The sequence below is a fragment of the Gymnoscopelus braueri genome (genome assembly GCF_963280865.1).
Source record: "Gymnoscopelus braueri genome assembly, chromosome: 12".
NCBI lineage: Eukaryota > Metazoa > Chordata > Actinopteri > Myctophiformes > Myctophidae > Gymnoscopelus > Gymnoscopelus braueri.
The window spans coordinates 25,289,366-25,304,972 of NC_137614.1; the positions used below are offsets into that span (position 1 = coordinate 25,289,366).

Here is a 15,607-nt window from a genome sequence, read left to right on the forward strand (position 1 = left end):
TAGGAAAAAGCCCGTATTAGGACACCACTGAATACGCTGAATACGTAAATGTAGAACAACAGAGCTATCCGCACAGCAACACAAACTCTTGCTAATTCCCCCGACGACTAAAATCTGATAAACACTTTATTTTACTGCTGTTTTTAAGCGATCGAAATAACGTCATCGCTGTTTCGTGATCATTTTTTCGTGTGCCTAGAAGCCATGCGTTTGTATTTTTCATAAAATACTCGTATTTGTAAGAGCTGTCAGACTGGTTCAGACGAGGGGGTTTTTGACGCTGGTATTTCCCCATCACCTCGGTCTAGGGATCCTAAAGGAATATTCTTACATAATGTGTTAAGCCGCTGATACAGACTGACACCATCCAGCACAACTTCCACAACATAGCCTACTTCTATTAAACGTTGATCTTTTTGGACAGCTATACAGACTATAGGTTATTCTTCTAGCATTTTGGAATGGGGACCAGCAAAACATACATCAGCATTGGATATGCTACCTTTGGTACGCTGGTTGGATTTTCGGCATTTTTGGTGTGGAATATTGTATATAAACAACCATGGACGGCGGCTATGGGAGGTTTGTCAGGTATGAAAACAGGCTTGTTTATACATACTATGTTATTAGAAATAATGTGCGATTCTAGAAATGTTGCAATTCATTATTCGTATTCGGTTTACATCTTAGCATTTAGCACATAGGCCACATTAAAATAAAGTTGTTTGTAAAAATAAATAAATTACGCCACACCTTATGGAATATTATTGTTTTTAATGATAATAACAATAACTAATCATTATTATTATGCATTATTTGACATTTTAGGTTTTAGGTCTTTAGGGGGTCACACTTGTGCATCACGTGATCATATTTATTTTATACAGTAAAGTTATACATTTATTTTATACAGTAAAGTTATCCAAATTTTAGAGCCTTTTAGTCTACCATACACAGTAAAATCCTCAGGGTCCATTTGATTACAATTGTACCATTACAATGAGGATTTTACTGTGTAGTGTAGTGTGTACACCATAGAGTTAAACACAGAGTAGTTGTTTGATGTAGAGAGTAGTGTTACAGTTCAAGGCCAACTAATAGCTGCCCTAATAGATCAGACACAATGTATATGGGATTTTTGTTTATCTGTATAAGTCTGTCATAATCATAATGTTCATCATAAGTATGTTGTTAGCCATGGATCAATGATAACATAAGGACTGGACAACAGATGGACACGATGAGCTAGTTAATAAATCTAGCAATTGAATCTTTTCTCTTTGTGATCAATGTCATTTCGTTTTTTGTCTCCTGACAGGAGTGCTGGCGCTCTGGGCTCTCGTCACACACATCATGTACTTACAGGTAGGGCAGCAACTGTTCATTATCATTTTCACTATTTTTTAAAATACATTGTCGATTTATTGTTTACAATCAATTAAATTGATTAGTTCAATAACTGTTGCACCCCTATTTTACAGGACTACTGGCGCACCTGGCTGAAGGGCCTCAAGTTCTTCATCGTTGTCGGAACACTCTTCTCTGGGTTGGCTGTAGCCGCACTTATCACCTTCCTCACTCTTGCCATCACAGAGAAGCAATGTAAATCTTCCTCTCCTGCTCATACAGTAGTTTCTAAAATTGTATGTGTAGTAGTCACACATAGGCATGGGACGATATGAAAATGTCATGTTATGATTACCCTGAGCAAAATAATTATGATTCGTGTTATCCCGATAATAGAATTGTTGTGTTATTTTACCACGGGTGACAGACAGATCTCAGTGACCGGATATCCTGCTGTCAACAAAGTGGACAGCACTGTTAGTGACAAAGCACGCAACTACACCATGAATACTTGAATACAGGTATCCTTTCTTTGTCTTAACCACTTAAACCCAAGCCCCCAGAACCCAGAGGTTGCATTGAAGCGCAGCCTGGGCCACTGTCACGAACGAGCGAAAACGGTTTTGACCAATGGGCTCGACTCACGAGCTTGACTCACGCTCGACGTGTTGTGAGCTTGTCGGTCTGCTATTTTCAGCGAAAGCTTTCCCTACAATGAGGATGCTGGGGTTCAAGTGGTTAAACAATCCGATTACCAACGATTTTGTTGTCTCTGCCAGGCAGGACAGCCAAAGGCCGGAGACAAATTCGCTCATGTCCGTCCGTGTGTGTCCGTCCGTCTGTCAGTAGGCCAAAAAATCAGCCTCTATAACGGATAAAAAAAGATCTAATCTTATATCCTCCCATCCCTATATTTTAATTGTATCAGTTTTATTGCATGCAGCCTTATAACAACAGGGCTTGAGACAAAGATGACTGCATTCTTAGATAATTCTTTCACTGATGAGGAACATGTTTTCATTCACAGAAATATTTCACTAAATAGCCTTTCTGTCCCACAGCTCCAACCGACCCCAGAAGCCTCTACCTGTCCGGTGTGTGGAGCTTTCTAACCCTCAAATGGGCCTTCCTCCTGGCCTTGTACTCTTACAGATACCGCCAAGAGTTTGCAGACATCAGCATCCTGAGTGATTTCTAAACACCATTGGTTTTCTACACAGGGTTATACTAAAGTTTTTGGGTGGCCAGCAGGAGCTGGTCAAAGAGCTTTTTAAAAAAAGGAAAAGTGGATATTGCTGGATAAAATGTCACATGACTTTTTATGCGTGCAGCTGAACTTGTTGGACTTGTAGAACAAGCCCTGTATTTGTCATGTAACCTGTTCTACTTCTAATCCCCCATCTTTATACCTGTCACAAGTCATATTCAACTTTGTAAAGCGCTGATTGGAAACTGCTTAGATTAGGATTGACCTCTATAGGTTGTGCTATAATAGCAATATCTTGTCAAGCCTTTTTGAGAACTTGCATACAAAACGTGGTTCAAATCTGAGCTACATATGATTTATAGTAAAATAATTGTTTTAATGCTCTCCATAATCTCATAGTCATACTATTTAAAGGGAAATTCCACCTAAACAAGACAGGTTCTAATAACTGCATGACTTCCCTTTCTCTGATTCTCTGATGTTGATGACATCATATTGACACTGTGACGTCATATTATATTGACCTCCTAATAGGCTTTCCAGTATTACATGAAAGTTTTAAAAAGTTAAATATTTCAACAAGAAATTTGGCGCTGTTAGCTTCAGTAGATTACGAGATTAGCCACATACAGACAGACAGACAGACCCTCTTCTAGGTGGCTCGACCCTCAGTGCTACGCCATAAAAAATAAAGTTATTCCTATGATCATGTATAGTTCATACTTATGGTAGGAAGGTTATCATAGAGAACGTTCTCGAAGCTTGCATTTGGAAAAGCAAAACTGACAACGCATCAATAACTTTATTGTTCCGCTGAGACTGAATATGCCCAGAGGACTGGAGAAGAGGGCCATTGTGGCCATGTTCAAGGCTAATTCATATCCGACTAATCACGTCACATTTTTCTGTTGAATATCAGGCATGTTCGTGGAGTGACATGTTTGTATGACTAAATATACATTAGGCTATAGAAAGACATCCTGGATCTGTGTCCAGTGTCCATATAGTCAGTCAATTATTCATTGCCAACAAAGACACTTGAAAGCGTCTTGGCTCATTTAAAGGAATTTTCACTACATTACCTAAGACAATTGTTGTGATTCATACCGTAACATGCTCCCTCCCCCATTTTTTATTCTGTCTGAAATGTAGGGCCATCATATCATACAGACGTGTTTATGATCTGTCAAACATGCCGAAAGAGAGAATATTATGTACACTTTATGCTATTCGTCTTTTGTTCCACTAGGGGGATACTTGCACCATTATAGTATCTTTGCAAATTTGACATCCCTCTCAGAGAAAACAAGGATGGATTTGATAAATGATTGCACTTTAGATTTTGATATTGCTGCCATTGTTTTGCACACACATTGCTGCCATTTTTTCCACAAACAAATATGAAGTCCTGAAAAATTTTAAACGTTCTCCATATTGTCATCTCACACGAGTCAACATTGATAAGCACTATACAGTATACAGTAATTTGTTTTGTTTAAAAATCTGATAGGGTTTTTTGTCTGTTAAATGATTAATGTTTTGTAAGTCATTGTTTGATTAGTTCCGATCTAAATGTCTACCTTTTACCATGAAATGTTTTTTTTTTTTTTTTTTTTAACATAATAAAAGTGAGAAGGCTGTAAAGAGATTGAAAAACATTAAAATACATTAAATAAAATGATCATGGCCGTTTTTCATAGTTTGTACAGATAGAGTAGCACCCTCACCAATCAGCTGCATCCGATAGAGCAGTGTTTCCCAAACAATGGGTTGGGACCCATTCTCGGGTCACGGACCAATTTTTATGGGTTGTGAGTACATTTTATGCTTCCTATATTTCAAAAATAATATAAAAAAATATTTTCACAAATAAAAAAATCCAACTTTTCAGAAATAAAGACAAAATAAAATATTCAAAGGAATTTCAGAAATGTTAAAACATTTTTTAGAATTCCATAAATAAATAAAAACATCCCAATGCGATGCCTTGTGACCTTGTAGATTGGCTATTTTCACTTGTTTTGAAATCGGGCAGAAGTTATTAATTCATAATGTTTCTTTGGGTCCTGGTGTTGCAACAAAATTATCTTTTAGGTCTCAGCTGAAACAGTTTGGGGACCACTGAGATAGCACCCTCACCCAAATGGCTGCACAATGCAGCTCAATTTACAACCAAGGATTTGCAGAAGATCCTGAGTGTTTATTTATCCATTTGTAACTCAGACTGTACAAATCAACCAAATGGCTACTTACGGGTCCTTTTACACTCAGAGTTAGATTATCACTGGAATTTACTGGCTAGCTGTGAACAAGTTTATCTTAAGCTCCACCCAGAGGTGTGCAAGTTGATAAAAAAAAACAGTGCCAGTAATCATAACTGAACCCAAATCTTTGCTCCAATTGTAAGGTACTGTACACATTATTTTCCACACTTTCCTACTGTCATTAATGGAACAACGATTATCATCACTAGTTAATACAGGAAACAAATTTTACATTTATTTATTACTGAGCTTTGATATGACTTTCAAAGCTCAGATATATGAGTTTTCATATCAGGGATAAGCTGACATTTTCAAATCAATATTTGTGAGAGAAATTCTAGCACATTTATAGTAAATTATTAAGCTGATAATTTATTACAAAGAGCAACGTATGCATTTTTTAACTGCAGCACAGTTTTGGAGCATGCAGCTTTTCATTATATTTTGTTAGCTTAGACGGCATAGAAGCACTTGAACCTTGCATAGACTCTTCTAACAGTCTAACCATACTTGTTTAAGTCCGATTGTACCACAATACCATTGTCTTATTGCGTTGGAGTACACCAGTAATACTATCAGATTTATCTGTATTATGTAAATGGATTTTAAGGCTTTTGGTGACAATGCATCAGATGAACAATCAAAATCATTCAGGGAAGTATGAATTTATGCATGGACTATTGTTTACCTGGTACTTGTCAAATACAGGTAGCCTACTCCATTGACCTGTTGCCAACACTTTCAAGGTTAGATTAGGAACTCAGAGGCATTATACCAGAGCTATGCCCTGGCCCCCCACCTTACCTAACCTTACCTTACCTTATCTTACCTTACCTTATGTATCTTGTAATGTAATGACGCTTTCAAACACAATGAATTTAAAATCTGTTTGTCATAACAGAAATGTTGTATATATTGAGCTAGCCTTACCCATGAGAACCTGACTTTTCTTAATATGCCATTCTTTATTTTTGCTCATACTATAATTTGTGGGCTATATATACAGTATTAATAGTAACTGTGTTAACCTTAAGCTGTCTTCATCAAGCATTCATCATTTCAGTTGGCTGAATGTTTCCTGAAAGGCGCAACCATGCACCAGGACTACCCACGCTATGTAATTGATAGACCCGCCTATAATGTCCACGATTTTGATAAAGACTTTGAAAAGAAGACTCGACAGTTTCCTATTGGTGAGAAAGTGAAGAAGCTCTTCAGGTACAGAATCCATTCAATCTGTTCTATTGCCAACTCAGTGGCCTTGAGGTTAGAGTATCTGCCCTGAGACTAGGAAGTCCGGGTTAAGTCCTTGGCCGAATCATGCCAAAGACAAAAAATCTTACCCAATGCCTCCCTGCTTGGCACTCAGCATCAAGGGTTGGATTGAAGGTTCCTACGACATACTAGCGTCATGTCCACGGGCTGTACACATGTACACCAAGCTGCCTCACGCTACGGAAACAGGAGATATAGGCTCCTGGCCTATGGGCTATATGGCTCGGGAAACATTGGTTCCTAAGGCTACTTACTTCCTATCCGTGGTGTCAAAGCATGTTATATTATTTCAGTGTTATCTATTTTTTAAATTATATTCACCAACAGTGTAAAACTGAGGATTCAAATCAAAGTTTGGAAATGTGGTTTGGAGTCTTTGAAATAACTGCAATCAAACCCACATTCTTCTAAATTGCTTAATTTAAACACCGTCATATGATAAAGTATAAATCAGGCTTAGTGATTCCATCCTGTTTGGTCACTTCATACTAAAGTGCGGAATGTTTCTTCCTGTCAGATGCTCTGGGCCTAGACTTAAGGCCTTGTTATCCAGGCACCTGCCTGTGCTAAGCTGGCTGCCCAAGTACAAAGTGAAGGAAAACCTGTTGTGTGACACCATCAGCGGGGTCAGCGCAGGCACCATTCAGGTGCCCCAAGGTCTGTCGATCAGTTTTTATCTCTGATGGTTCCGTGTAATACCCCTCTTCCTACAGCATACCCACTGCTGATGCAGCTTGGCTTGACTTTTTGGGGGGGTATTTTATCATGACATAATTTGACGATTGTATTGTTTTTTTGTTTTCGTTTTTGGATTCTTCCCAGGTATGGCATTTGCCCTGCTGGCAAACCTGCCTCCTGTCAATGGGCTTTACTCCTCATTTTTCCCCCTCATCCCTTATTTCTTCATGGGCACTGCTCACCAGATGGTCCCAGGTAAAGCAAGAAGATTCATCCACACTCATTTCATATGATGACAATGATTAGTTGCCAGACCCACACAATGCTGATGCCATGCTGCATACACCCTTGTTAACCTTTCTGTGTCCAGGTACCTTTGCTGTTCTCAGCATCATGGTGGGTATGGTGTGTCTTAGGCTGGCACCCGAGTCTGAGTTCAGTCACTTCAACACCACTCTCAACGCTACAGTAGTTGACACAGACAAGATGAATGAGGTTCGACTAGGCATATCAGGAACCTTGGCCTGCCTCACTGCAATCATACAGGTACTGGCACCATTAGATTTGTTCTATTTAAGTACTTGAACCTTAGCATTCCTATTCCAGGGGCAAACCTTGTTCAAAATGAGCAGATCTACAAGCTCACACTTGTAGGCGTAAAAATTGGGGAGAAGGAAACAAAAAGTATGATTTTGACATTGCAACTGATTCTTGAAGTCACTGACATGATATGTTCATAGATGGGGCTGGGCATGTTGCAGTTTGGCTTTGTGGCCATCTATCTATCGGAATCCTTTATACGAGGCTTCATGACAGCAGCTGGACTACAGATCCTCATCTCGGTGCTGAAGTATATCTTTGGTATTAAGGTGCCACCCTACAGTGGGCCCCTGGCCGTTGTATATGTAAGTAACATCTCAGGTAAAAAAAAAATGGAATGATTGCAGAGCTTGGCAACAGTCACATAGATCTAAGACCTGTTATAAAAACACCCTTTTAGCTGCCTTTTCTCTCCTAGACTCTCGTAGATATCTGCTCTGGCCTGCCAGATACCAACATAGCCTCTTTAGTGTTTGCTCTGGTGAGCAGTGTTGTTCTCATCATAGCGAAGGAACTGAGTGCACGCTACCGCCACAAGCTACCATTCCCTATCCCAATGGAGATCATCATTGTAAGTAGCCAAACCTTCCAGCTATTTTCCTTTTTGAAAGCGTAACGCACTGTCAAATCCTCAGTGTTCATTTAACTTATAACACTCAATCACGACGGAACATCTGCTTGACCAGGGGAGATATTGCACTTATGAGTTTCAGACAATACTACTTATCAACCAATAGTGTCTTACCTTATTAGCCTTATTTTGTATTAACCCACCCTATCCCGGGCATTACACAGGCACCGTCTGACCAATTGACCTTAAACTTGTCGTGTGTGTCCCAGGTGACCCGGAGGTGTGCAGTGCCAAGTCGGCCACCGCTCTAGTTTTATTAATTAAAATACGTTTTTGCAGCTTTACCACTGAGAGCGTACAAATGGAACCACATGGACCTAGAGTTAAATTAATACTTAATACAGTGGGATTTATGTTTGTCTCATGTTATGTAACTTTTGTGCAACCATTGTTATAGACTAGTCATGCCATTCCATTTATGAAATACTGTATACTGTATAACCAAAATGTACATAATACATGCTATTTGTACTCCAGTATCTAGCTGGGTCCATTTTTTTTTACAATTCCCTGAACGCTTTCTGAACTATACATCTTAAAAAAAATGAAGAAAAAAAAGCTGGTTCATCTCTTGACCCCTTCTGGCACAGGTGGTGGTGGCTACAGCACTCTCAGGACCCCTGGACCTTCCGGAGATTTATCACATGGACATAGTGGGAGAAATTCCATTGGGGTAAAGCTCACTCAACAATCTCAAAGTCAGTGACTAAATAAAATAATTGATCGCGCAATAATTTTGCTGCATTTGTTTCCCTGTCTTCATCATATAGATTCCCAGCTCCGATGCTTCCAACAGTGAGTCAGTGGGAGGACATGTTGAGCACAGCCTTCTCCTTGGCTATAGTCGGATATGTCATTAACCTGGCTATGGGCAGGACGCTGGCAGCAAAGCATGGATATGATGTGGATCCCAACCAGGTAGAAAAACATGTAGCGGTTAACTGCTGTTAATTTAACTCTGTACAAAGTGTGTGAGAGTGTACAAATGCAACCAAATGGATTTAGTTACATTTGTACACTCTCTCAGTTATTAAATGGATAAATAACACAGCAAAATCTGTGTTATTTGTGCATGCATTTGTGCAACCCAGTTCTGGGAAGTAACGTGGTCCTTACATTTAACACTATTCACTCGAATACGCACTTTCCCATAATAGGAGATGTTAGCTCTTGGCTGCAGCAACTTTCTTGGGTCCTTCTTTAAGATCCATGTCATTTGTTGCGCCCTGTCGGTGACACTGGCTGTGGACGCCGCTGGGGGACAGTCACAGGTGGGTGATTTTCTGCCATTCAAAACTACTGGAAGTATCATTTAAAGTGAGCATACCAGCCCTTTTGACATTTAGGTCCTTTGTCATTCTTACATTGATAGGATTTCATTCATGCTCTATTCACTGCTTTATATGTAAAGGGTCTTGAGACAACTTGTTGTGATTTGTCACTGTAATACATTTGAATTGAATTCCTCAAAATAATATTTTTTATGTTATTGAGGTGTACCGGTATATTCATGATTGTAATTGAATTCTGATACCTCTCAAAACATTTTGTTCAATGTGACATGAGCATCAATGCAATGGCAACTCACCAGCAATGTAATTGGCCACGCTTGGTTGTTTTGTATAGATTTGTGAATGTAGCATCAGAGTGACAAAAGGACCCACATGTAAAAAAAAATAAAAAGCCTTGCATTCTCCTTTAAATCAGATCACTTCTGTATGTCATCAACAAAGAAACACCACAAATATCACAAAGCTTGGTTTGCGCTAACTAGTGCTCTTCTTCTGCTCTATCCTCATTTCTAGTTTGCCAGTCTATGTGTGATGCTGGTGGTAATGGTCACCATGCTAGCCTTAGGAGCCTTCCTGAAACCACTGCCAAAAGTATGTAGAAAGTTATGTGAAGAAATTATATATTTATTCCATAGTGTAGTGTATGCACATGTCAGTAAACAAGTTTGCCAGGTGCTTGGCACAGTGCAGACGAAGTAGAAAAATAAAATACTCAAGCATGCATGATAAAGACATGGTAATATCAACCAGTGCAGTAATTATGATACTGTTTTCTTTTCTTCTTTTTAGTCAGTGCTTGGAGCCCTGATTGCAGTCAACCTGAAGAACACCCTCCTGCAGCTCTCTGACCCATATTATCTGTGGAAGAAAAGCAAACTGGACTGTGTCAGTTAAGCCTTGAATGCAATAGTACAGTGAAATCCATCGTAATTCTTATAGCCTGATTTATATGGTGTTGTTTGCCGTAAATAGCCAATCTACAAGATCACAATGCGTTGCAATGCCATTTTTGACGAGCGACAACGTCGTTCATCTTATTGTTCTTTCTCATACAGTTGGTGTGGGTAGTGTCATTCCTGGCCACGTTCTTCCTCAGTTTGCCTTTCGGGGTTGCCATAGGGGTGGGATTCTCTATCCTGGTGGTCATATTCAAGACACAATTGTAAGTGAAATGTATGCAACTTTCACTAATATATATTGGGAGCTAATAAGTAATCAAAGTCCTGAAAATGTATAACGAGATCTATCTGACAATATTGTGTTCCCTTTAGTCGCAATGGTTCAGAAGTTGTGCAAGTCATTGATACAGATATCTACAAAAACCCCAAGGTTTACAGTAAGGTATTGCAACTTCACATTTATGTGTGTTCTTGTATACAGCAAAATCCTGAGTGTTGATGTGACTGTGTTGATTTGAGTGTAAAAATTGATTGATTTTTGGGGGGATGAAATATGAGCAAACTGTTCGTCATCATGTTATTCTACCTCCACAGGTAACACCTGTCAAGGGTGTGAAAATAGTCAACTACTGTTCCCCCCTCTATTTTGCCAATGCTGAGATATTCCGACGGAAGGTGATTGAAAAGGTACGATGGGTTAATGACCTCCTCCGCTCCCCACTCAAGGTCGGCTATGTTTGAATGAATGAAAGTGTGTGTCAGTGTTTACCTACGCATGTTTGTGTCTAGACCGGACTGGACCCTGGCAAACTTATCCTGGCCAGGCGTAAGTTCTTAAAGAAACAACAGCACGAAACCGAGGAAGAGGAGAATAAGGACAAGGTGGTTAGAAGAAGGACCCTCGGCTCTCTGGTGAAGTCTCAGGAGGTGGGGAACCAAATTAACCTTTTTGAATTTAATGTCTTGTACAAAGGGATTAACTTTATCATTAACTATAAGCTGCAACTGGCAGATAATCAAGTTAGTTGTTTCTACATATTCATGAACTATTGTTGTATGTGAAGTATTACCTTGGACTGTTTCTGTATGACATGTCACCTCTCCCCCCAAAAAACAATCCAGACCACATCACAGCTTGAGCTGCAGAATTACTTTGACTCGGGGGACGGTAGTGCCAACAAACCAGAGTCACCTACCAGCTATGTCAACTTCAGCTGTAGTGACATTGAGATAAGTGAGAAGGCACCGGACCAAGGGCTGCCCAGTCCTTCTGCGGTCACACCGGAAATGCAGCCCATGCCCTTCCACACACTGATCCTGGACATGTCGGGGGTGTGCTTCATCGACCTCATGGGAATCAAAACGCTCACCAAGGTCAGCCTGTGTGTAGTGTCACTTTACTGGCAGAATCACAATTACCTTGTGTGCGCGAAATGGTTACTTTTCAGGAAATGAAAAGTGGAACCTGTGTTCCAATGGATTCAGTGTAGTTATTGTTTAGTCACAAGCTCTTTCTTTGAATTATTTTCATTCGTTCAATATTTACAAAACCCACAGCCACACTTAACCACTTTGCATCTTTCAAAAGTAGCAAAAATAGCAGATCTACAAGCTCCTTGTAGATCATCTATTTTTGCTACCTTTGCATGACACTCTTTTATGACGAAGTAGGGCATTGATTTATGAAAAAATATATATACATATATATATATAAGTTTTCTTCCCAACAGCCACGATGTGCATGTATTTAGTATACGTTGCCTTCTGTCTCCCACACAGATGAACACAAGCTATCAGATGCTTGGGATTCAACTCTACCTGGCTAATGTTCAAGGTAAAGATGACACAAGTGCTTTTCAGATTCATTGGCTCTAGTATAGATACAGTATTGCCATGGCGACTTAAGCTTTGTTGCCGATGCAGCGCCGTTTCGCCAGGTTCTGTGGATGAAAGAGACTACAGTTCCCACTTCTAAAACAGAAATTCATTTTGTACATGTTCATACACAACACAGTCCAGAATGTTAACACTACAGACCAAGCTGTGTAACAGAAAATATGTAATCTATTTATTTATTTTTCTTCATTACCCAGATAAAGTCAGATAAAGTAGTGATTCATTCATTCATTATGTGACCAGTCCAGATTGGTGTATATTTAAACAGGAATTAACAACCTGTTCCCTGTTCCTGCCTGTCTTTGTAACACATTTCAATGCCCCATGTCATCATCAGGCTAAATACAATGTCGAGGTCATTTGAGTTTTAGCATGGTGTACGGCTATTTCCTTTAGAGTTTTATGGCCTTGCCTCTTATCTACATTCTTTTTTTTTTTTTTGTACCTCCTGGTAAATAGTCTTGTGCTTTCATGTTTCTCAATGAATCCAGTGTAAGACTTAAAGGGCAAGACCACTTTAGTAAAGGTTTGGATTGTGTAGTTACCTTCCCATGATGTAACTCCAAAGGTGTGCAAGAAATAAAAAATAATGGCTCCATTGATTAGAAATTGATAATTCAAAATATGCTCCTCATTGACTTACATTGTATGCTGAAACAGCTTTCAAAGTCACTCTTTTAGCCCGTAAACCAACACAAACAAAGTTGATTCAGACAATATAGAGAATCACCAAACCCAGTAATGTTTTTTTTTTTTATAAAAATGTTAACTTCCTGCTGATTTTACTGTTTGAAGATCTGGATCCGGATCCGCAAATCCAGTCCGGGTTTTCTTCTTAATAAAAATAGCAAAATCAACAGGAAGTTAACATTTTTATATGAAAAACAAACACTGGGTTTGGTGATGTTCTATATTGTCTGAATCATCTTTGTTTTTGTTTGTTTATGTGCTAAAAGAGTGACTTTGAGAGCTGTTTTACCGTACAATGTAAGTCAATGAGGAGCATATTTTGAATGATCAATTTCTAATCAATGGAGCAATTATTTTTGATTTCTTGTCCACGTTTGGAGTTACACCATGGCAAGGTAACTACACAACCGAAACCTCTACTAAAGTGGTCTTGCCCTTTAAGGTTGCTGGGTTACGTTTTGGCCTGGCGCTTCTTGTATGATTTGTCTCCTACTCATTTATATTCCGTTGTATGACAGTGGCGCTCACCTAAAATAGCAGATCTACAAGCTCAAAATGCGACGCATTGTGACGCCTTGTGAGCTTGTAAACCGGCTATTTTTTGGGAAATCACCTTCCTCTGCTGCTTGCAGCCCAGGTGTATGAGGAACTGGAGGCAGGAGGGGTGTTTAATGAAGGCAGCATTGCACGGAGTCACCTCTTCCTATCTGTCCATGATGCCATGCTCTTTGCCCAGCAGAGCTGTGCAGACTCAGGAACCTCCCAAAAGGCAAGTCCCTCTGTAGTTCCTTATCGTAAGACTCCTAAAAATAATCACATGCGAAGTTATCTGTGGTCAAACGGTTGGGAAGAAAAAGGAGGTACTAATAAATGCAGGAAACTGATATCTATTCCCTGACTTATAAATTCCTTCTTCCTTTCAACCTTTTGTCAACCTATCTAGGCAAGCGTGGGTCAACAGTAAATATCACACAACTAACAAAGTCCCGTATTTCACCTTACTGACACCGTTCAATGTTGTTTCTTTTCACCTATATCTGCCTGATGATGACGCATTACTTGTGTACTCTCAAAAGCAGTGGGAATGAGCAATGGAATATTGACATGTGAACAGACACAAACATGAAACAAATATAATTAGTTTGTTCTAATTCCAAAATCTTTATGAAAGCATTTTTTGTTTAGCTACACTTGTTTTTCTCCTATGCTTTAGGCCCTCACGTGATTTTAATGTTTTTAAATTCTTTTTTAGCTTTGTCATTGTAGCACTTTGAGATTTGTTTCAAATGTAAAGTGCATTATAAATTAAATGTATTAATATAATAAAAGCGCAATACAATGAACTTTACATAATCTATCTATTGTATTTACAGATAAATAATAAAGTTACATTTTGTACTGTATAATGTGTAAAACAAATCTGTGTTGGTTACAGGCAGTGCGAGAGAAACAAGAACTTGCCTTTAACATGGAGGAAGAGAAAGATCTTGAACAGGTATAGTCACGCTGTATAATGTGATGTGAAATGATGATTATTATTTATCATCAATGCATAATTTTTATATAAGACTTCTTTTGCTTTCACAGAACATGTTTTGAGCACATACTATATAGTGTCTTGAAAATAAACAGGAGCATGATGTTGAAGAGAGTTTGCTGCAGAAGAAAAATGTACTGTCATCATAATTTACATAAATTCATTACATTTTCTGGACATAAACATGTATCGTTTTACTGCTGACATCCAATTAATGATCCTAATAAAACATAATACACTAACTGGTGCGTTATCAGTGCTTCGCTCTGATGACAGGGGGCAGTGTGTTATAGCACATGAGCCCTTTTGAAACACAAGTGAAAGCATGAGCAGATAATGAGGGGACCTTTAAAGACAATTTGCCCACTTCTCACAACAACTGTTGAGTGAACCTGCTGACTGAGCAGACATGCAGACAGCGGTTCTGTAATTAACTGAGAGCTTGCACGGCCACAGCTGTGAGGTGTAGCCGGTTGAGCAGCCCGGCTGGTCCCCGCGGAGACAACGAGACTCAGGGAAAGGCCAGGCAGGGGAGAGAGGGGAGGAACATATAGCATCAGCAGTTTCGCGCAGCTTTGTTTGTCTTGCAACTTCAATTTTACAGAACACCATTATCTCTTCCAATTGTGAGGACAGGAGGACACCCACCCCCCCCCCCCCCCCTATCATCCCACCCCAGCGGAATACAGAATACAGTTGCAACAACAAAATCACACCTCTAATTGCAGCCAGTCATGTTGTGTGTGTGTGTGTGTGTGTGTGTGTGTGTGTGTGTGTGTGTGTGTGTGTGTGTGTGTGTGTGTGTGTGTGTGTGTGTGTGTGTGTGTGTGTGTGTGTGTGTGTGTGTGTGTGTGTGTGTGTGTGTGTGTGTGTGTAGTATAGTCATTCTGGAATGATGATGAACTAAAGAAATGTATGGGCTAACGTGCAGTCACGTAGCAGGTGCTCAGAAAGGCCTGTGGTTCTCGCCTGGCACCGGGCTGATGATGGCGTTGGGATGCCTGTGATGCATGAATGGATTTATGAAGCTATTAAGAAATCATCCCTAAGATATACTGGCGCACACCTGGTCCTCTGCGCTCCTGCTTCCGTGGAGCCAAATTGGCACCACAAGTAATTACAAGGCTTCCATGGGCATCAGATTTAATTTGGAGCTCTGGGAGAGAGCCTCTCCCAGTTGAAATTGCCAAGTGAAATTGCCAGACGGGGAGAGGTTTAAAGTGATGTTGAACTTTGTTAGAACCTTGGGTTGTACAGCTTCCTGGGTGCTGATACAAGTCCAAAAATTGTT

At 39.7% G+C, this 15,607-nt stretch overlaps 2 protein-coding genes across 2 annotated transcripts; both read left to right on the forward strand.

Annotated features, from left to right (window-relative positions):
- The first annotated feature begins 42 nt into the window (after positions 1-42).
- Positions 43-4,235, forward strand: slc48a1a (solute carrier family 48 member 1a). The gene is made up of 4 exons (XM_080444891.1): positions 43-591; positions 1,319-1,365; positions 1,482-1,602; positions 2,409-4,235. The coding sequence occupies exons 1-4, from the start codon at positions 462-464 to the stop codon at positions 2,543-2,545; spliced, it is 435 nt and encodes a 144-aa protein (XP_080301017.1). The 5' UTR covers positions 43-461; the 3' UTR covers positions 2,546-4,235.
- Positions 4,236-5,911: 1,676 nt separating this feature from the next.
- On the forward strand, positions 5,912-14,409 carry LOC308097091 (solute carrier family 26 member 9-like; the record flags this gene model as incomplete). Its single annotated transcript, XM_080444687.1, has 20 exons — positions 5,912-6,036; positions 6,611-6,750; positions 6,916-7,026; positions 7,142-7,317; positions 7,512-7,676; positions 7,790-7,942; positions 8,593-8,675; positions 8,773-8,920; positions 9,160-9,273; positions 9,808-9,885; positions 10,084-10,179; positions 10,350-10,456; positions 10,566-10,635; positions 10,788-10,880; positions 10,983-11,120; positions 11,316-11,567; positions 11,973-12,027; positions 13,412-13,552; positions 14,219-14,274; positions 14,367-14,409. The coding sequence occupies 20 exons, from the start codon at positions 5,912-5,914 to the stop codon at positions 14,376-14,378; spliced, it is 2,313 nt and encodes a 770-aa protein (XP_080300813.1). The 3' UTR covers positions 14,379-14,409.
- Positions 14,410-15,607: the final 1,198 nt, after the last annotated feature.

Excerpts from the sequence above, each read along its gene's own strand:
- slc48a1a (XM_080444891.1), top strand. The coding sequence starts at position 462 with ATGGGGACCAGCAAAACATACATCAGCATTGGATATGCTACCTTTGGT. Across the intron at positions 592-1,318 it reads GGCTATGGGAGGTTTGTCAG|GAGTGCTGGCGCTCTGGGCT; the intron begins GTATGAAAACAG and ends GTCTCCTGACAG. Across the intron at positions 1,603-2,408 it reads TGCCATCACAGAGAAGCAAT|CTCCAACCGACCCCAGAAGC; the intron begins GTAAATCTTCCT and ends TCTGTCCCACAG.